The following is a 21,548-nucleotide window of genomic DNA, read 5'->3' on the forward strand; positions in this document are numbered from 1 at the left end:
CAGGGCTTCTAGCCAGGAAGCTTAGGCCCGAAAAAGACATGAAAGCTAGACAGATTGGCAGGAAAAAGTAAAACTACTCACAGATTAGATGTATACAGAAAATTCCAAGGAACCCACTAAAGAATGGTGGGAACTAATAGACAAGCTCAGCCAGCGGCAGGTACCTGATCAACGCACAGAAGCCAGCCTGTTTCTCTACACGCGCACCAAACAACCCAGAAGTGGGAGAAGAGTTAGCTCAAGCATCCCCTCTTTCAGACCGTCCCCCCGACCTCTAGGGGTCCTTCGTCACTGTCCCGCATCCTCTCCAGCTCAGGCTCAGCACAGAGAGGGCACCCAGGCAGCCCCAAAGGAGGTATAGAATGTTGAGCCCAATATATCGCACCCTCCCCAGTCTATAAGGAGACCTGGTGTGTGCGCTGGGAGCTGGGTGCCAGGGGGCAGCGCCGTGAGGACTGATGGAGCCCACCCCTCCTCCTGGCTCTGCACGAGGCTGGAGGCAGGAGCTGGGGTGGCCCACAGCCCCACTCAGGTCAGCTCAGTGGGCAGGTTGGCACAGGCCTGTGAGGGGCTCAGTGTCACCTGGCCACTGTCCCTCTGTGGGCAGAGTGAGGGCTCTTAGGTGTCCACTGACTGATCTTGGGTGGGGAGGGTGGGTCGTGGCAGGGCCTGGTTGTGCTCCAGCTTCACCTGCCTCAGGGACAGGCGCCGATACCCGCAGCCCCTCTCCAGAGGACAGACTGTCAAAGGGCAAGCCTGTCTTGATGCCCCAGCATCCTCCGGCCCCCCCGGCCCCACCCTGCACCACAGGGTGAGCTGGGTTGGCACCTGCCCAGATGCCCAGTGCCAGGCCCAGCTGGAGCAGAAAAGGGGACATGGTGGCTGAGAGTAGGGTAACAACGGGCTGTGGTGACCACATAGCTCTTAGGGAATTTCAGCCCAGCTCACAGGCTCCAGCTGCACCGGTTCCCAGGAAAGTCAAGGGGCACCCACGTAGCTGGTCAGCTCAGCCTCCCTGGCTGTCTCCCTCTGTGCCCACCGCGTCACAGAGCCCCAGGGACGCCCTCCATTCATCCCAGGGACCCCCACGACCTTCCTGTCAGCTCACGGGCAGGAAGCCTCAGTCTCATCCAGAGCGGGGCCTCCTCCCTGTGCTGCTGAGGGTGCCCGCGGAGCCATCCTGTGGGAGCTGTCAGGGAAACTGCCAGAGGCCTGGGTTCGAACCCTGCCAGGCCCAGCCTCCACTAAGCCCTCTCGTCTTCTGTCAGTTAAAACTGGGCCTGGAAGAGCCCAGTGCTCACAGCGCCCTGACACCCCAGCAGCACAGTGACAGGGCCGCCCTCGGGACCATCTGCCCCCACATAGGAGGGGACTGAGGCCACCCAGTGAGCAGGGACAGCACTCGCCTTCCAGGCTGCCAGGGGCAGGGCTCGGGAGACACCCGGGGCGGGGCGGGGGGCTGGCATGGGGGTGGCTGCTGGGCTCCCTGGGCCCTTCCAGGAGGTGTGTGATTTTGTGTGTGCACACGTGTGGACGTGTGCTTCAGCCTGCACGTGTGCATGAGCTCAAGCACACACACTGGGCAGGGGGGTGGGCAGGGACATTCTCCAGTCTCTGCTCCTGTATCCCCCACGCCTTCTCTCAAACTTGAGGCTGGTCTGCGTACCCCGAGGCCGCAGCGGCAGCGGATGAGGGCAGAGCAGGCAGGTGAGAACCGCTCGGTCCCACGGAGACGGCCCCGCTGGGTTCCCCGAGGCGTCGGCGCTGCGGCTCCCACCCGCCTTGGGGCTGTGAGCCCCAGGGGCCTGTGGTCACCACCTGCGCAGGCCCACACTTGTGCTGTGGCTCCGCACCCCCAGTCATGCGCAGACAGTGTGTGCACAGGACGTGTGCGTGAGCTGCACGGCTGGATGCGGGAGCTTACACGTGTGTATGTCAGTGTGCGTGCACGTCAGTGTGCGTGCACGTCAGTAAGTGTGCACGCGTGTGCTCCCATATAAGCCTGTGCAGGAGAGCTGGCAATGGCCCTGGAGGGAGGGCCCCCTCGGCTCTGCTCTCCAACACCTGCAGACTCGGCCCTGGCCGTGGTGAGGAGCTGGCGCCTCGTGTGACCACAGTGTCAGGGGGTTCCTGACAGTAGTGACCTGGCTGACCCACTTGTGGGAGCTGCAGGGTGACATGAGGTTGGGGTCCCAGGTCCCCCAGTGCACCCATTCACACACTCACACCTGTGTACTTACACACTCAGGCTCAAAGACATGTACACACGGTCATACACGTCCATCTGCATATACTCACATATACTCTTACGTGCACACGTACACACACGTACTCGTACGTACACAGGTACTCATTCACACACGTGCACATCCTCACACACACCTGCTTGCACTCATATGTACTCACACATGTATGTGCACATTTGCACTCCTACATACACACCACTCACAAGTGTATTCACACACATAGCCTCCAGCAGCTAACAAGACCCTTCATGAGTGGCCCCAGTGCCCTGGGCAAGCAGCTTGGGCACAAGTCAGAATCATCATCACTGCCCCACAGCCCTGCCCTGGCCCAGTGCCAGGTGCACCCAGATGGCTTGTTAAAGCCAATTGGTGGGGCTTGACTCCCATTTTACAGACTAGGATACTGAGGCCAGGAGAGGGCACTCACCATGGGCCAGGCTCTGTGCTTCTCAGGGCTCACCCCACGTCATCACCCCAATGCCCCCTGAGATGTGGACCAGCATCATCCCCGAGTCACAGAGGAAGACACCAAGGGTCAGAGAAGCTGAATAATTCAAAAGGAACACAGCCAGTGAATGGGGGAGCACTCATCCCTGCCTGGACTGTGGGTGGCCGCTAGGTGGCGTGGCGTGGCGTGGCGTGGGACCGCAGCTCTCACCCCAGCTCATTCCGTCTCCCCTTTCAGTTTCTCCTCCCCCTTCCTCTTCCCAGAAACTTTCTTGATAAAAGAATGAAAACCAAAAATCTCTGGAGGCCAGCCATGCTGGAGGGAGGGAGGCATGACCTGGGCTGGGGTCCCTGAGACCCTGGGGCTCTTCAGCTCCCTGCCAGGCCCCCAGGCAGGGCACTCTCAGGGCTGGCAGGCAGCGGGGAGCTGACACAGCTCTGTCCCCCAAGTGCAGGCACACTGCACACTCTCACAGTCACACACACTCTCACGCCATCATACTTACAACACACACACACACACACTCACACACAATGCCGGACCCAAACGCCAAGGCGACCTTGGCAGGGTGTATGTACGGTGGGAAGGCTTACCTGGACCAGGCCCTCCCCCCTCCTGCCTGCTGCAGGCTGGGCGGCACCTGACGTGGGGCAGGGGTGCCCCAGCAGTGGCTCCCTCTCTGGGAGCCCACGTGCCGTGTCTCGCTCCCAGGGCTCTCCTTGCAAGGGCCCAGGGCCAGCGTCCTGGGAGCCCCACGCAGGCCCTGATGAGGGCCCTGGCCCCCATGCGGGGCCACCCCGAGTGGTTCTACAGACACTGGGCTGGCCCCAGCCCCCGAACCCCCAGTCCCAAGGGCACCCCACTGACCTTGTGGCACTGACCCAGCACATGGCTCTCTTCCTGCCTGGCGACAGGTTGAGGGCAGGTGTCCCGGGACCCAGGAAGGCCATGTGGCTCAGGGGCCATGCGGCGGAGATTCAGCCTGCATCCCCCAGGCGGGTGAGGCCTGATGCCTCCGCGCTGCCCAAAGTGCTGTCCGGCTGGTTGCACCCGATGATCCCTCCTCCTGACAGCCGCCCGCTGCATCTGGGGCCTGTGGCCTCCAGGGCTTCCTCCCCGCCCAGGACTTCCTGTTGCCGGGTCCCTGGGCAGCCCCGGGTAGCCAGCACTTCCTGCCTTCCACCCTCGAGGGCCTGAGGCCCATCCAAGGCCCAGCGCTGTGCCCAGATGGTGCCGTTTGGCCTGCTGGGTTTTAGCCGTCCCCCTCTGTGGTCAGAGACCACAGCTCTCCAGGCCCCAGGGCAACACCAGCTGTGTCCCCTGGGAAGAAGCTCCCCGCCAGTCCCCCCCAGGGCCACCTCTGCATATTTGGCTTCTTCCCAGCAAATCATCAGAGCCCCAAATCCCAGGGTGTCAGGCCCAGCTTCTCTGGCACAAGAGACACCCCACAAGAAGCCGGCACTGACACACACTGGGAGCTCGCCACCTCCCCAGGAGCTCTGGCCACCGACATGGACCCTGCTGCCCTGCTCTGTCCTCTGAGGACACAGAGGGGCTGTGCCTCTTGCACCAGAAGCCTTTGGGTTTCAAGTGGCCACCTCTCTGCCCTTTGACACCAAGGGACCAAGGGACCGGTTCCGAGCCTGGGCCAGGTGTTTCCCCGTCACCCTCCCTCCCCCCCCCCCCACCGCAGGCTCTGTGACAGAGCGGGGCTTGCACACCTCCAGGCACCACCACTCTACTGGCTCTGAGAACACCTGGCTTGCTAGAAAGCACTTATGACCCACGTGGCTAAGCACACTTCTGCCACTCCCTGGCCCCTGCCCGGGCCCCCTCAGATGCAGTCTCTCTGGGACGCCCACCCACACTGGACAGATGGAAGGGTGGATGAGGAGGCCTGCGGTGGAGGCAGGAGCCAGAGCCTCCCCAGCCCTTGCCCTAGAGAGCCCCCAGTCACATGACCACAGCCGGGTGGGGGCGGGCAGAGGGCCACACCCGCTAGAGCCCTGGCTTTGCACCCGGATGCCGCAGGGAGAGTCACAGCCCCCAGCAGAGGAGCAGGGGTCTCCATGGAAGTCAGACCCATGTTGGCCACTTCCCCAACCCTTGTATCCCTCTGGGAGGCTAAGGTCAGGATTCCTGGGCTGCTTTGTGACCTCCGCAGGCCCTTCCACTCTGGGCCTCAGTTTCTCTGTGTACCCTCCCATCACCAGAGGCAGCAGGTCATCCCTGCAGCAAATAATGCTGCCCTTCATATTCCTGAAACCGAGGGCGCTCAGCGCCCCCTCCTCTAATAGTGGGAGCTCCACGACCTTTCACACAATGCTAGAAATAACCCTGGAGGTGACCCCACACTGGTATCCAAGCCACAAGATAGGCGGGGCTAGGGTCCCCATACTGGGCCGCTCTGGTCTTCCATCCCCACCTCCCCAAGCTGCAGCTCCTCCCCCAGCCCTGAGGACTCAAAGCTCCAGTCTGGGGACCACCCACCATGCCAGACGCAGGGCACTTACCAGGGTGGGTGGGACCCAGTCAGCAGGGTGGGTGGGAGCCAGGAGTCGGCCTGAAAAAGAGAGAGGGAGAAACTTCTGGGTTCCTGGGATGCTCAGCCTGCTCTGGAGGGAGGCCAGTGCCCCGCAGGGCACCACCTCCGCAGCACCTATGGAGCCTGCCCCCCTCCGTGGCACTCACAGCCTGCTCATCTGCGCTGACCATGAGGACCCTGGGGTCAGAGAGAGCGCTGGCTGGGTGGATGGCCAGGAAACAGGCATGAGGACAGGAACCCGCTGTCACCCAGGGCCGGGTGACTGGAAGCCCCACTGGTGAAAACCTCAAGGTCCCTTGCAAAGGACCCAGGGCCATCCACAGCCAGTAGTGGACCCGCCTCCTCAGCCCCCATCCTCCCAGGTCGTGAGCCCCTCCCCTCTCTGAGCCTCACTCCCCGGTCACCTGCCTTCCAGCTCAGGGCTGGAGGAATCCCAGGAACTTGGTCCTGGGCACCATCCAGCTGGGCAGAGGGAGTGGGTGGCCCAGAGAGCAGGGTCTTGCCCAGCGTCACCCAGTAAGGAGAGTGGGCTGAATGGGGCCCTTAGAGACACATGTCCAAGTCCTGGTCCTGGGGAACTATAGTCAGGACCTTATTTGGAAAAAGGATCTTTGCATATGTAATTAAGGAGCTCATCCTGGATTAGCCAAATGGGCCCTAAATCTAACAACAAGCATCCTTGTAAGAGACAAAAAAAAAGCCCTCATAGAAAAGGAAATCAGACTGTGATTACCAGGTGCAGAGGGTGAAGGAGGGGGAGGGGGGCAGGTGGTCAAAAGGTACACAGTTCCAGAGTCCTGGGGGGGTCATGAACAACACAGAGACTACAGCGAACACGGCTGTGTGGTTTACAGGAAAGTTGTTAAGGGAGTAAATCCTAAGAGGTCTCATCGCAGGGAAAATTTCTTTTTCTCTTTTTTGTTTTCTTTTTATTGCATCTATGAGAAGAAGGATGTTAGCTGAACCCGTTGTGGTAACCACTTCACAATAGATGCAGATTAGACCACCAAACTGCATACCTTAAACTAAAAAATAAAAAGAGAGGAGACACCGAGGAGAAGGCGCTGTGAAGACACCGAGGAAGCTGTGGACTGCGGGCAGCCACTGAAGCTGGAAGAGGCGGCGGCGGAGGAGGGAGTCTCCCCCGGAGCCTCCCGAGGGAGCGCGGCCCTGCTGGCACCTTGATTTTGAATTCTGGCCTCCAGGGCTGTGAGAAGACATTTCTGTTTTTCCCAGCCCCCAGCGTGAGGTACTTTGCTAGGGCAGCCATGGGAAAGTACTTGACACGGGCTCTGCCCGAAGTCCTTTCCCTGTTCGAAGTGCAGGCCCTGGTTAATCTGAAACCCTAGAGGGTGACGCTGTCTCTGTGTGCAGTGCCCCTCCGTGGGCATCCAGCTGGATGGGGCAAATCGGAGCCAGGAGCCTCCTGCAGGCCTGGCCCATCACCTCCCACCCCTCCCTGCACGGGCTCTGAGGCCGTGCCCAGCCCACACCCACCAGACTTGCTGGACCCACCTCCTGGCCTCTAGTTCACGCCCCCCTGGCCAGCCCTTCCTTGGCTCCATCAGGCCATTTCCACCACCGTGGATGGGGTCTGGCTCCTGCTGCTGCCCTGGGCCCTGGGCCCGGGGCCTGTCACACAGGACCACCGTGCCCCATTCCCAGTGCAGGCAGTCTCCTCTACCTAGAGCTCTATTCTCCAACAAATGCTTGCTCGTCCTTTGAGAACAGAACCATCTAGAACCTCACTGCATTCTCTGAATTCTCCAAGTCAATAGCTCAGCCTTGTCCACCAGAGTGTCACATTTGTCCCCCAGCACTCCCCATGGGTCTGGGTCCCACTGAGTCCCCACAGCCCAGGTCAGTGGCTGGCCCACAGCAGGGGCAGAGAGACAGATGGATGGCAGGACGGATGGGTTCAGGGTCATGTCTACGCACACGGCTACACCCCTGATATGGCTATAACCAGCACATGCCTGGACCGTCCCTTAGAGCCAGAGAGAACAGTGACCTGGAGCTAATCTGACCCCCAATGAAAACAAATGTCCAGTGGCTGCAGCAAAGTCCCATTGCCCCAGGACCTCTGCTTGTTAAGACAAGCTGCCGTGCACCGGGTGAGCATTCGAATCTGCTCATTGCAAAAGACAGAACAGGAAACAAACAAACAACAACAAGAAAAAACAGAGAACAGGCCAGCATCCCCAGAATTCAGCGGTATGCTGGGGTCTAGGAGGCCCCCAGGGCTTCTCAGGGCTGCCCAGGGTGGAGGCGAGAGGCAGCCCCGCCACTCCTGTCGAGGGCCAAGGGGCTAGGGGATATGCAGAAGAGGCTGGCATGGACAGCTGTCCACGTGGAGCCTGGCGAGGGCCAAATGGAGGCGGGGTGTGATCTCTACTCTGGGACCCTTGGCCCTTAAGCTCTGCCTCCACTGAGGACTCATAAAGCCCGCTCAGCCCCAGAGCCCACCCAGGCCTCCTCTCTAGGCCTGGTGTCCTGCCTGGAGCCATCGTTCCCAAACTGGGCAGCATTTCTCAAGGGCCAGGGCTGAGGGCTGGCTCAGCACAGGGAGCGGGGCTGGGGGCCCTCCGAGAGTCCAGGTGCAGGGGGCACTCAGCAGAGCCCTGGGCAGGGTTCCTGGGCCTGAGGAGCAGCCCGTCGGTGGGCGGAGGCTGGCTGGCAGGGCCTCCGGGCCCAGGTCCACCATCAGGCCCAGGGTCCATAGCAGGCGGTGGTGCGGGCAGTGGGTTCGGGGGAGGGGCAGGTTGGCAGCGTCACTCCCCGGCTCCACTCTTGCCTCAAACCACAAGCCAGCAGAGGCGTTTCAGGATTCACACTTCAGTCATCATGACTCTGACAAGTTTCCACCTTTTAATTGCTTGAGAAAGAAACTCTCCAGAGTGCTGACGTGTGGCCGGGCCCACCCCCACGTTCCTGGCCCCTCGCCCACGGCTGCAGCCCGCCCCACTTGCCAGCCCCTCCCCACCCGCCGCCTGGCCGGAAGAGGCTCACGGCCACGCACGCAGCCAGCGTGGGCACCCCGCACGGGGCACAGGCCCTGCCCCCGAGAGGCGCTTCCCTTCAGATGCTCCTGTCCACCGCGAGGGCTGCTCCACCCACAGGACCTTGGGGGGCAGGATGGCACTGTGGTTAGAGCACAGGCTTCCCTGGGGACAGGCTGGGTTCAGTCCTAACCTTGTGGCCTGCTCTGAGCCCGTTTCCTCAGGTGAACCGTGGGGCTATCCTGAGCACCACCTGGCACGGCTGGGCGGGGCTACCCCAGGGGTTCAGTTGGCCACACCAACATCATGGTCGTGTCAGGAAGGGAGAACGCTCTCCTGAACCGCTCCTGCTGGGAGCCAGGCAACTCCTTTCCACCCTGCCCTTGCGGGTCTGGACCCCCAAGCACCCAGCCTCCCTGCCCACCATTGGCCCCGCACTGAGTCACATTCCCAGGGTTAGAAATTCCACCCAAAGGTGACAGACACATTTGTCCCGGTGGCTGGCTCAGCCCAGAGCCATTTCCCTTCTCCTTGGCCCCACTGCCACCTCCTCGGCCCCACATCCACACCCACTAGGCGCACACACAGCCCCGTCCCTTCTCCTGCACAGGTTCTGCCCACGTGCAGGACCCCTCTCCCAGCTCCTAGGAGCCGCTTCGCCCCGCTCACGCCCCCCTGCACACTGACTGCAGCATTTTCAGTCTGTTGACTGTCCGCCCCTCTCTTGACATAGCTCTGGGGGACAGTCATTCCTTGTGTCTGCCCCCTCGGTATCCCCAGAGTGGACCCAGCATGAAACAGCACTGATACCCCCATAGCATGAGCTAGTGGGGTGCAGATCCCACCCCATTGGTGGGCACTCCTTACTCTGCATGGGGTCCAATCCTGGAGCTCATTTACTGAATTAAACCATTCATCTTGCCCCAAGCATCCCCACTTCTCCATCCCTGGGGGACCCTTGGCTGCAATGAGAGATGCCTAGTGCAGGGGCTCTGCTGTCCACGGAGCAAGGCCTGGACATCCCCGGAATGACCTTGGCCAGGCACTTGACTTCTTCCAGCCTCAGGCATCCTTGTCCACAAAGCAAGGCCAGTAGTCACCACTGGCAGAGCAGGTGTAGGGCCCGGACAATGCACCCTCACACCTCACAGCAGGTGGACCAGGCCCCAGGCAGACCAGGCTGCCTGACACTGCTTCTGAGGTCCAAGGGGTGTGCTTGGGAGAATCCACTAAGTACCTTTGTCAGGACGCCCAGAGAGGGCAGCATCAGGCTGACCCTGGGCAGACAGGAACCCTCAGAAAGCAGGACTTCCCCGAATCCAGCCTGCTCCACCCCCTTCCCAGTCACCATTGTGTCCGCTCCTTGGGTCACGCCACCCTGGCTTCCTCTGCTCACGCTCGCTGAGCCCCACCCTGCTGGGCTGCAGAAGGCCCCAGAGGTGGTTCTGGTGCTGGGTGCCAGGCCTCCCTCCCCACCACACAGAGCCTGGTCCTGCCCTCAGCAAAGGGCCTGGTCTCTGCCACCAGCCCAGGCCTCAGAAGCACGGGCTATACCACCAGCCAGACCCTCCTAGGGACACTGATGTCACATGCACAACCTGTGGGGACAGACTCCCCACCTGCTAAAGCCAAGATGGGGGGGGTCACGAAGGCGGGGGGTGCTTTCCTGCCTGCAGCCCACCTCTTGGGAAAGGAGGGCCAAGCCAAGGGCAGGGAGCACCCTCCAGGAATGTCCACCCAGGGCCAAGGAGTCCACTCCGTGGCCCACTCAGTCCCCAACTGCCCAGTCTCCTGCTCTCCTGACGAAGAAGTCGAGGCTGATGGGCTGCAGCCATGGCCACCTTGCCAGCACTGCCTGTGTGGTCCAGAGCCAGGGCCTCCTCATCCACACCATGCAGCCTGGCATTCTGGCCACACCTGGCTCTGAGGGGGCGTAAGGAGGAGAAGGAGCCCCAGGACCTCCTCTCTGGAAGGATGCTGGCTCTCACCTGGCAGAAAACCCACCAGACCAGAGGGCAGTGGGAGGAGGGCCCCTGGGTTCTGGGCAGAGGCTGGGGCACAAGGGGTGGGACATACCGAGTGCAGGAACAGGCACATGCCAGCCTATCCTCATGAATTCAGGGTCTGCCTCTGTTTTACACTTATCTCCAGCGCCCAGGGGGCCTTGTCAGGAGACTCTTCCGGCCACAAGCCCCCATTCTGAGCCCCGCTCGCCACTGCTGGTTCCCTGGTACTGGGGCAAAGGAAGACAGTCAGGGCATTGCCACCTGCAGGCAAACACTGCACCCTTCAGCCCTGGGGATCCAAGTTGGCCTCGCCCTCTGTCTGGGGCTCCTAATCCGCTGGAGAGGCAGCCACCTCTGACTCACACCCTTGTGACAACCCACCCACCCAGACACAGTGACACATCAGCTAGCATCGACATGCAGTAGCCAAGCAGGAGATGCCACGGAAAGTGTCTTGGATAGGAAAGAGCTTATGCAAAGGGCCTGGGGTTGGGCTGGGGTGGGAAGAGGTGCACACTTTCAGACAGGAGGGACAAAGGCAGGTCCGGTCCAGAACCACTTGTCAGGGCCACGTGTCCAGCTGAGTGTGGATGGGACTCAGACCTGATGCTGGCACACCGCAGGGGCACTTGCTGTATGAGTCCACCACACTGGCAACCACCTGCGGGGCATCGCAGGGTAGGCCGCCAGGGACACCGGCCTGGGACCCAGCAGCATCTGTTCCATTACTCATCTCTTTAGGATCTTTTGTGCCTCAGTGGCCTCCCTTTAACCACCACAAAGCTCCGGGGTACCTCACAGCATTTCACCAGGTCAGAGTTCCCAGGTCAGGGCAAAGGGCACCAGGGCCCAGGGACACGAGGTATGGCCCCCATCGAGGCCTCCATATACCTCTGGGGGTCCCTGGGCCACTCACTTTCCCAAGAACTATCTGTCCTGCCCACCCTGCCACAGGCTGCAATCCATCATGGCCACATCCCTGTCATAAGGCCCTTCCCTCCTTCCTCTCACTTCAGCATTTTAGGGTTTGGTTGGTCTTCAGTTTTAATCCATTTATTTTTGTCCTTTTGTCTCTAATGTTAATATTTTTGAGCACTTTTGAGCTGTTTTCAATTTTGTTTTTCTTTAATGCTGTCGAGTAATTTTCAGCCTCTGAGTTTTTAATTTTATTGCATTGTCTTTCGCTTTTGGTCATCTTCCGTTTCTTAGTAAACTTTAGGTTGGCCTCCGGAGGTCTCTTGTCTGGGGTGGGTCTTGCTCTCTCACCGGCTACCTCCTGGGGTCCCCCGCCGGCTGGGAGAGGGGTCACAATGTGACAGCCAGCCCTTCTGCCTGGCTGCTGTGGGCAGGGGCCCCAGGGAGCAGGCCGCGGCCATTCCCAGGCCCAGGTCTCTGGCTGGACAGAGGCAGGGAGGCAGACAGGCCCAGCAGGGAGAGAGCCAGGGAGAGAGCCAGAGGCAGGAAGAGGCGCAGACGGAGGGCAAAAGAGGGAAGGAGCCCCAGGCCAGCCCCCAGAGCTGGGGAACTGAGAGCAGCTGTTCCTCCTTGGCCTGGGAACCCCAAGCGGGCGCTGGACCGATGACTCACGGCCGCTGGCTCCTGTCCGAGCCCCTCGGCAGGGGCCCACAGGGGGCTGGGCTGACCCCACCATTCCCAGGCGCCCTCACACTGCCCCATTGTTCAGAGGCCCAGTGAGGAGAAGTGTCTGGCAGTGGGCCCAGGTTGGTGCAGGAAAGGGGCCCAGCCTTAGCCTCCCCTGAGCCTCCGGGCCGCCTTCACAGATGGGGCAGGAGACAGGAGAGAGCGGGGGCAGGACAGGAGGGGTATCCATCCTGCCACTCTGCGACTGGGCACACGGTCCCTCTTCCAAGGCCAATGGTCCTGTGGGATCCTGCACCCCACACCCACCCTCCTACACCCCACCCTCCGACTCTGAGCCCTGCTCCCAGCCACAGCAGGGAGGCAACTCTCAAAGGCGACTGTGCTCAGTCTCGGGTTCAAGGCCCTCAACCCGCTGGTGCCCGACCATGACAGACGGCTCGCACACCCTCCCTGACCACTCCGCAAACTCAGGTCTCCCCAAGACACCCTGATGCCCCACAGTCAGGCCAGGGAGGGGTGCCCTCAGGGGTCCCCAGAGCCCAGTGCGGGGCTGGAGGCGGGGGTCTCTGGAGGCTCATCCAGGCCGGCCCTTCCTCAGAGGGGTGGGCGGCTCTAGTCAGGGCCTCTCCCTCTGCTCAACCTCCCTGCACCCCACCCCTGACACAGCAGCCTTAGGGGGCTTCACCAGATCCCCACGGGCAGGCAGAGCACCCGCCTGGCCCTGCCGTCTGCCCCGCAGGCCCATCATGGACAAGGCGAATGCTCTCGTCTAACTGTCTGCCTAACTGAGGTCCCCAGAGGCAAGGCGGCTTCTGATCAGCAGAGCCAGGGACCAAGTTCCTGAGTGCCAGCCCTTAAGGCCTCCTCCCAGCCGGGGACCTGCCACGGGCCTGGGGCAGCCTGTACTGGGTGGCAGAGGGGACACAGCTCAGTGAACACTCCAGAGACACCCTCCCCCTCCCCAGGGAGACAGCCATGGGGTCACACGACTGTCAGCTGGAAAAGGCAGCAAAGAGGACTGGGGAGGGGACAGAGTCGGAACTACCAGAGCCTGGTACAGCCCAGCCTCACCGGGTCTGCCTTCCCCAGCCCGGGCGGCCCCTCAGTGCAGATCACCAACTTCACCCTGGGCGCCTGCCCCCCGCCCCCACCGCACACCTAGCCCTCCTGCAGGTCCCATTCGCCCAAGCCTTTGAAGCAAGCCTCCACACAGCCACCGCCACGGGGGATGGGGCTTGTGCGTCTGTGCGGCGGGGTGTGGTCTCCAGACCCCAGGGTGAGCTTTGAAAAGAAAACAGCCCTTGCTTAAAACCCTCCCCCGCCCACAGCCCGACCTCTCTGGCCCCTTCTGCTTTCTCGCAGCCTCCCCTTCGGAGCCTCCACGCCAGCACACAGCCGGACCCCTTGGCCTGGCCCCTCCTGCCCCTCCTGCTCCCACCCCAAGAAGGCCCCACCTTTGGTGCCCCCAATGGCACCTCCTACACCATTCTTGGGTACTGCCCACCGGCAGGCCAAGACGGTGCCTGCTGCCTCACCTGGCCCCGTGCCCTCCCCCACAGCCAGCCCGGGCCCAGCACCCAGGAGGGGTCCCTGTGTCTTCCAGGCGGCGGGTGAATCAACATGGAGGCCACTGGGGTGGGGCTGTCTCCTCCTGCTTCTCAAGACCTCAGCCCTGAAACAGCTGCCCCTTCGGTGCCCAGCCGGCAGGAACCCTGGGCTCGGGGCAAGGCCTCCTAGATCCTGCCCAGGGTGAAGGGTGTCTCTTTCTCAATGCTCTTCCTTCCCCAGTGACTTCCTGCCCCCAGCGCAGGCACAGCCACCACTGACCATAGCACTCATGCCCCCAGTCACATTCTCAGGAGAACAAGAAGGCTGATCTCAGAGGGGTCCTGCCCTAGGTGGCAAAACTTGCAGGGCTGCTGTCCAGGATCCCAGGGTGGGCTGGGCACCATCCCTCACTCCATTTTATAGCAGGTGGACCCCAGCGCCACTGGAGCTGAGGCCCAGCTGAGCCAGGGCCCGGGGCTGTGCCCAGACCGGGACACCTCCCCTGACAGCAGGACCAGGCATCAGCCTCTTCTGGCAGCAGCAGCCCAGGGTCTGGAACCAAATCAGGCCGGGTCCTGGTGAGGCCTGGAAGTTATTCCAGAGTCTCCCCATGGGCCGCCCTGAGCAGCTTCCCGTGTAGCAGGGAGCTGGCACCAGGGACCCCAGCCCTGGGGCAGGCCAGGCAGAAAGTCCCCCTGGGTAGGATCCGAGAGAAGACGGAGGTGGGGGGCAGGGGGGAGGACCTTGTGGGGAAGGGTGGCCAGCAGGTGTGCAGCACAGCACAAACAAGGCCCTGCTGGAGGCCAAGGCTCTGTCCCCAAGGGGCCTTGGCTCTGACAAGAGCTGGGTGGTCAGCAGGGAGACCGCAGTGGCCTGGCACCGACCGCAGGGGCTCTGAGGCCCTTTGCTGCCTCCAGCTTGCAGCAGGTCACTCCCACGTGCCCCGCCAAGCACCCAATGGCCACCTGAACCCCGAGGGGTTTCAGGCCAGATGGTGACGGCAGTAGGAAGCCACCTCTTGTCCTGTGCTGAAGGGCAGGGAACGCAGCGCTCCACCCTCTGCCCACCATGGTCAAACCCACCCAGCTGACTGCCAGCCTGCCGCCAGGGCCCAGCCCCCAGCACTGGGTTTGCCCGGCTGTCTGGGGATGCAGCGGCTCGGTGCCCACCTTTTACGCCCCTCAGGGAAGGCCTTCCTTTTCTGGCCTCAAATAGGAGAGGAAGCAGCCAGGGTAGGGAGGTCATTCTTTAGGAGACAAGGAGTGTGTTGAGTTTCCCTGCATGCCTCCCTCCTGCTCCAGCACGGGGCAGGGCGCTATTCCTCCCATCACTCAGGACTCCCAGGCCCGCCTTCCTGGATCCTTCCCCACCACTCTCCTGCTGGGTGCAGACCTAACCTTGCCAGGGCCGTGCCTAGGGGACTAACTCCCTGGGACCTAAAGACCATGTCCCCGCTGTGGCCAGTGGCTCTGGGGAGCCCAAGCTGACCCCAATCTTGGCCCCAACGTGTGTCTCTAGGAACGAACAGCCACAGAGAACAGAATGGCTTCCACTTAGAGTGGGCGCCATGGACCCCCCGCCTCAGTCACCCTGTCTGAACCACTGCTGGGGCCCCTGAGACCGGGTGGCTGGAGTGGTGACTGTTGAGGGCTGTGGCAGCTGGAGCCTATGGCTCGGTGGGGCTGTGATGGAAACCTCGAGAGGTTCAAGCAAGGCCACAGCAGAACCACCCACTATGATCTGATTGGAAACTTCGCCAACCGGGCGGCAGAGGCCTTCCAAGATGACAGAACACATCTGTCTCTGATGATGAGCCGGAGTTAAACACACCCTGCCTGCAGCCATCCAGGCTTCAGTCTGTGGGAGCTTCACAGGGAAACTTCCCTCCTCTGGGCCAGGCCCCCAAGGGCACTGCTGGGCAGTCAGATGTGGCCCTGTCCTTCATGAGTTCCCGGTCGGGCAGGGAGAAGCAGACAGGTAAACACGACCAGGGAATGGGCCCGGGCCTGCAGGAGGCATCCGCCTCGGGAGGTGGGGGCAGGGCCGGGGCCGGGCCCCAGCACCAAGCAGGACACTTAAGCCTTACTAAACTGCTTCTGAGGAAGAGTGGCAGGGTGAGCCAGACAGGCGGAGCTGCTACCTGTCCACTCCTGGGGACATGCTTGGCCCATGGCCTGGTACACAGGACACTCCGGCATGCCTGAGAGGGGCAGAGGCCTGCGGGCAGCAGCCTTCTGAAGGGGTCCCACCACTGCCCCAGCGGTAGGGTTCAGAGTGGGGTGGCAAAGGCCTCATCCTCCAGCCAGGGCCCTAAGTGGGCTGTGGGTGCTGCCCCGGGCTCCCAAGGCTTTGGGAACCAAGCCACGGCCCACCCTGCATTCCAGGACCTTGGGTCGACCCCTGACCTCTCTCCACTTTGCCAGCAATGAGGGGTGGGGGCCAGGCTGGCTCCGCCCGCCCCGGCTCAGGGCAGTGGGTGTGAGGACACAGGGCTCTCTAATGCCACATAGCAGCTTGCAGGATAACAGCACCCCCTCAGGCAGGACTAGAGGAAACCCCTGAAGTGGAGCTGCAGGGTCTGTGTGAGGTCAAGGACAGGGAGCCCAGCTGGGGCTGGAGGTGTGGCCCTGATGGCGCCCCTTGCAGGATCTAGGTCCCACAGTGAGGACTGTGTCTCTTTTAACTTTCCTGAGGATACCGTAAGTTAGAACTGTTTCAACCTCATTTCACAAGGAGCGACCTGAAGTCCAGAGAGTCACTTGGACATGAAAGGGACACAGGCTACTCCTGTGCTGGGAATGTGACTCCCCTCTGCTTCTTGGGAGAAACTGTTTGCTGGCTCAGAGAAGCCCCAGGGAAGCCTCCTCCAGGCTGGCTCAGCCTCTGTTCATGGGGGAGCCCACCCTCGGCACCGCACGTGTGGCGCCACCTTGGGGCTGTCACCTGTCAGCCTGGCAGGCCCTGGGGGCAGGGACCTCCGCTCCCTCTGCAGGTTCCAGCAGGCAGGCACCCCACACCCTACCCAGTGGCCTGGAACGGGCGTGCTTGGCAGTGGGCCGCCCCTGCCCTGGGCTGAGCCTGCACACAATAAACATCTGATTCACAAGGAAGCAGAGGGCACTTCTCGGAATCAGAGCTGCAGACCAAACCCTCAGGCCCCACCAACCAAACCAGGCCACTGCCTCGGGCGACCAAGCCCACACCCTTCCTGGAGGCCAACTGGCAAGGCGCCCTGGGGCCCACCGTGGCTAGCCAGCACGCGCTGAGGGTCAGTGTCCCCTGGACCTCAGGGTCAGGGGTGAAGGAAACGCCAGGTCTGCCAGCAGCTCCAGGTGGTTCGTGACCTGGGATGGGGGTGGGCAGGGGCTGACCTGCAGGCAGCCCCAGAGCTGGAACCTCAGAAGTTCTGGTGCCCAGGGAGAAGGAGGGAGTGGGGCGGGCTTTTGCCTCTCCTGGGAGCCCAGGCCACCTCAAGCCCCATCAGGCCCCCTCCCCGACGAGGGCCAGCCTGGGTTTGCACTTCACTGGGATGGTGCTTTGGAGTTCAGGTGCAGCTTGGAGCCTGGCCCCTGCCAAAGCCAGGGGCTTCTATCCCCTGAGAGTTCACTAAGGAGGCTCAGGTCTCCCAGCCACAGCTGAGCAGCAGTTCCCTCTCTCCTGGCATCACCCCGTCTGCCCTGGTGCCTAGGCCTAGGGCCTTTAAGGACAATGACCAGGCGGCAGGCGCTGCTGGGTCTGCCTGCCCAAGGCTACAAAGGGTCTAGAATGCTCCCTGGCCCCTCACCTCTCGGACTTAGGTGGCCCACACATAAGACTGTCCCCAGTCCTTCGATGCCTGGTCAGGGCCACTGGAAAGATCCAGAGGCCTTTTGGAGAAAGGCCGCCTACCTGGGGGGGAGGATTTCAGTGTCCTGACAGCCCCCCTCCCTGCCTCCCAGGCCCCTCTGCACTTTGATCCATGTCCCTCACCACATCCAGTGCACGTCAGGCCACTGGTCAAACTGGTCTGCCACTCTCTCCACTGCTAGCCTTTGGCTCAGTCTGTTCCCACCCTCATGACTGTCCACCTGGTCCAAACAGCCTTCCTCCTGACTGCAAATCCTGCTCTCACTGGCTACCTATAGCCCACCTCTCTCGGCAGTGCTGGCCACACTACCTGGGGTTATTACAGAACCACATATGTGCATGCCCCAGCCTTACTGAGGCCACCTACTGGCCAGCCAGTGAGGGGAGGGGCCTACCAGTCACTGACGCTTGTCCTACTGTAGAGCTTCAAGGACAGAAGCCAGGAGGACCCAGGCGGCTCCCCAAGTCTGGCCGCTCCTGACAGACTCAGGCCTTTGCCATGAGACCCAAGCGGGAGAGGACCTGGGAGCTTGCCCTTTGTCTCAGGCCTCTCCAGGTCCAGCCCCATGCCCACTGCCAACCAGAGGTGGCCTAGCTGTCCCTGTTACCCAGCCCTGAGGACCAAGGAAAACACCCCCAGTGGTTCACGGTCACTGCACACCAACCATGTGCCAGCACTAGCCAACCGCTAGACACTCACAACCACCCACGAGGTGGAAAGTCGTTCACTCCCTCCACTTGACAGACAAGGAAGCCGAGGCTCAGCAGTGTGAAGCCTCCAGGCCAAGATCACACAGCTGGTGAATGGTCGTGGCCACATTCAAAGCCAGGACCCAGGCCCTCTGTGTCCAAGGCTGGGCCACTTGGTCTGTGCGTGTGTGTGCTTCAGACTTCCCACCTGCAGGCCTGCAGCTTGCGTGCATCCATGTTGAGGGGGGCTGGTGGGGGCTGACTCAGCGCCTGACTTTCCTCTGTCCACGTGAACAGGAAGGGCTAAGGGAGATTTGGAGCCGCCCGCCTCCCTATCTCTCCCAGGGTAGCCTCCTTGGTGGGCTCCTCCCTGACTCTGTAAGCCTGAGGAACTCCCCCAAAAGGCCAGGCCCTCTTTTCAGATGGCTAAGGGGGACCAGTCTGGGCCACCTACCTATCTGTCCTTCTGCTTGCCCCCTCTGCCCAGGGTGTGTCCCAACACCAGGCACAGAGCCAAGTAATGGACTAGGGGGCAGGCAGAGAAGGGGAATTACAACAGAGTCCTCCCCCCTTAAAGCCCCTATCCTGGCCCCCTGGCCCACCCGGAGTGGAGCCCTCGCTCCCAGGGAGTCCTCCGGGTGTCCTGGGTATAGAACACAGTGGGAGGAGAGCCAGGAGGTCGTGGAACCCTGGCCTGGTCTCACAGAGCCTGGGCCAGAGAGGGCAGGGGGATGACCAGGCTCACACTGAGTCAGTGCTGGGCTGGACTTAAACCTGGAAACAGACCACGACACCAGGACTGGCCAAGCCCCCTTGGCCATCAGACTGTCGTGAAAGAATTCTACACATTTTATCACCATCATGGCAACTGACATTTCCTGGGCCCCCTTTGTGCTGGGGCCTGGTTACGCACCTCATCAGGAAGCTCCCATGTGTCAGCCACACCGCAACTCCAGAAGTCCTACACGGAGCCCTCGCCCAGGCCAGGGCCACTTATGAGGGGCACTTTACTCAGCATGGCCACCTGGCCAGCAGGCACAGACGTCACCAGTGTTGACAGACGGGCAAGCCGAGGCACAGAGAGAGGATGAGAGGCACTCGGGGTCCCGCAGGGTGACAGGCGCAGTGGGCTCTTGGCTCCCACGCTGTAGCAGGGCTCAGGCAGGCTAAACACCCCCTGTGCAGCCACCGTCAGCACTTCACCAAGGGAAGCCTGATCCCAGAGCAGCAGGGAAGAGCTGGTCTGCTGGGAGGGGCCGGGCCCATGTGTGGAAGGAAGGCTGTCCCCAACCCCCCAACTCTGATGCGGTTCTTCAAAATAAGCATGGCAGACACCCTCTGAGCCACGGGGCTATCAGTCACTCACACTTCAGTGTGAATCAGCTCCAACAGGCAGCTTTTCTCCCACCTTCGTTTCGCCAGCTGAGGGAAGGAAAGTCTGGATTACCGGGAGGAGGTGGAAGCAAACTCTCCGCCTGGGCCTTCGGAGGCCGAGTCGTGCGGGTTCTGTAATGGGGGCCTGCGGCGGTTTGTGAGCCCCAGGGGCCTGGAGAAGCGGGAGACCAGAGGGATGAGGGGCCGCGGGACGGACGCTACACCACTGCTCCCACCCGCGGCCTCCAGCGTGCACCCCGCGCACCCCCGACCCCGCGCACTTTCTCACGCGGTGGCGCCGCCAGGCCCGGTGCGAGCTGGAGCTGATCGCCCCTCGACCGCCCTACGGCGAAGACCCTGGCCCCGGGGGCTCCGACCAGCCCGGGGGACGCGATCGCGCTCCGCCAGTCCGCGCCCCGCCGTCGTGCCTTACCTGCCGAGGCTCTGCTCCCACCTCCGCGGGCCGTGCGTCCCGGCGGCGGTTCCGGCTCAGCCGCCAGGCGCTGCCGCCCGCCGGGCCGGTAGCCAGGAGATCTGCCAGCTGAGCGCTTCGGCCGCGCGACTCCGCCAGGGCCCGCCCGGCCCCGCCCGGCCCCGCCCCTTCGGCCTGGCCCCTCCCTCCCTGGCTCTGGGCCCCACCCCGGCCTCAGGCCCCGCCCGTTCTGTCTGGCCCGCCCCTGCGGGCCCCGCCCCGCCTCCCCTGGCTCCCCGACCCCACCCAACCCAGGGCCCGGGACTCACTACTTTGGCCGCCTCCAGGCCCTGGGCACAGCTTGCAGCACTCGGGGTTCAAGGATTGGCTCAGGGTTTGGGGAACTCCCTCCTTTCCCCACCCCCGGTCCGCGGGAGAAGAAGGCAGGAGTTGGCTGCGGGTGTGGGCACACCATCTTTGCACCGCACACAACAGGTGCTCAGTAAATGTAAGTGTCTGTTCCCTGTGTGTGTGTGTCCTGCACAGTGACACCTGGTGGCCCCACTGGAGGAGGTGTTGCCTCCCAACCCACTGATCCTGATCCTGAGCGAGGAGGCAGCATCCGTCTCTGACCCCATCCCTGCCTCCAGGGTCTGACTCAGGTTAGGAGGCAGGGGCAGGGCATGGGATGACCCCATCCTCCGTCCCCTTCCTTGCCCCGAACATCTGGCAGAAGGGTGCCCTTGTTTCAGAAGAGCCTCCAGGACATTTTTCAGGCACTTCCAGGCAGTGACACAGCCCTTGTATCAGGGCTGGACTCCTATGGCCCAGAGGTCTTGTTCCAATACTGGGAGGCCCAGAAAACAAGGTATTTTAAACTTTGTCTCCCAGGGAAGGCCCCCAATCGAGGCCCTTCCCCACAGCCATAGAGGGGGGTGGGGTGGTACAAGTCCAGCTTTAGCCCCAGATTATCTGGTTTAAAGTGCAGGGGCCTAGGGGGAAGGGGACCTGTCAGGTCTTGCAGGGGAAGGGGCTTTCTGGGAGGAAATGGTTTCCAGGAGAAAACCCTCAGGGGTGACGTAAGTGGTGGAGATAGAGTGAAGGTGTTCTAGGGAGAGGGGGCAAGGCCACCAAGCTTGTAAGGGCCTGGAGCCTTCCAGGGAAGGGGTGGAAAGCTTCGGGCATATGAGGAGGGGGAGGGGAGGTGCATCCCCACAAGGAGTGGGGCTGGGACCCCGGTCCCAGGGCCTAGGAAGCTGTGAGCAGGAAAAGGACAGTATCTGGCTGAGGGCTGCAGGGGCAGGGGGGAAGGGCAGAAGGCCAGGCCAGCAGAGGCTGGACCTTGTCCAGGGGGAAGCCAAGGTCTGCACCTCTGTGCTAAACTGGACACAAAGGGCCAGAGTCCAGCAGGGCAGCAATAGGAAGGGCTGGACCAGCTGTCCAGATGGGCAGGGCCGGGGGCTGCTCTGGACAGGCAGGGAGGGGGGCTGCTCCGGACAGGCAGGATGGGGGGCTGCTCTGGACAGGCAGAGTGGGGGGTTTCCAGCCGCTGGATTTGGGTTATTCTGAGGCCAAGGTCCCTGAGGAGGCAGCCCCAGGCTATGGGGATGCCCAGAGTTGCAGCTGGATAGAACTTGGGCCATGTCACTGTCCATCTGTCCCAGAGCTACCCATCAGCAGCACACTGGGGGGCAGAGAAGGTAACTAGGTGGGCGGTGTAGGTGGGAAAGGCCAGAATCAAGTGGCTGGGGGGTGCCCATGCCCACTGGGAAGAGACAGGACCAAGGCAGGAAGGGGCAAAGCCGGGGGGGCGTGGGCGGTCAGATGCAAGC

General features: G+C 62.2%; 1 protein-coding gene across 5 annotated transcripts in view; it reads right to left on the reverse strand.

The window, feature by feature from the left end:
* SH3BP2 (SH3 domain binding protein 2) overlaps positions 1 to 19,887 on the reverse strand; it is a 34,170-nt gene extending 14,283 nt beyond the window's left edge. Inside the window, exons 1-3 of one of the 5 annotated variants that reach the window (XM_074351559.1) lie at positions 19,738 to 19,877; positions 19,297 to 19,352; positions 5,208 to 5,257 (exon numbers count right to left, since the gene is read on the reverse strand). Coding sequence is in view for 1 of the 5 variants with exons in the window: in XM_010959167.3 (XP_010957469.2) it covers positions 3,562 to 3,644 (83 nt within the window). In the remaining 4 variants the exon portion in view is untranslated. Of the gene's footprint in view, positions 1 to 3,561; positions 4,250 to 5,207; positions 5,258 to 18,843; positions 19,270 to 19,296; positions 19,353 to 19,737 lie in introns of those variants that run through there. The other 4 variants (XM_074351555.1, XM_010959174.3, XM_074351573.1 and 1 more) reach the window with 4 other exon arrangements.
* Between the last annotated feature and the right edge of the window lie 1,661 nt (positions 19,888 to 21,548).

This window comes from Camelus bactrianus, chromosome 2 (assembly GCF_048773025.1).
Source record: "Camelus bactrianus isolate YW-2024 breed Bactrian camel chromosome 2, ASM4877302v1, whole genome shotgun sequence".
Taxonomy (NCBI): Eukaryota; Metazoa; Chordata; class Mammalia; order Artiodactyla; family Camelidae; genus Camelus; species Camelus bactrianus.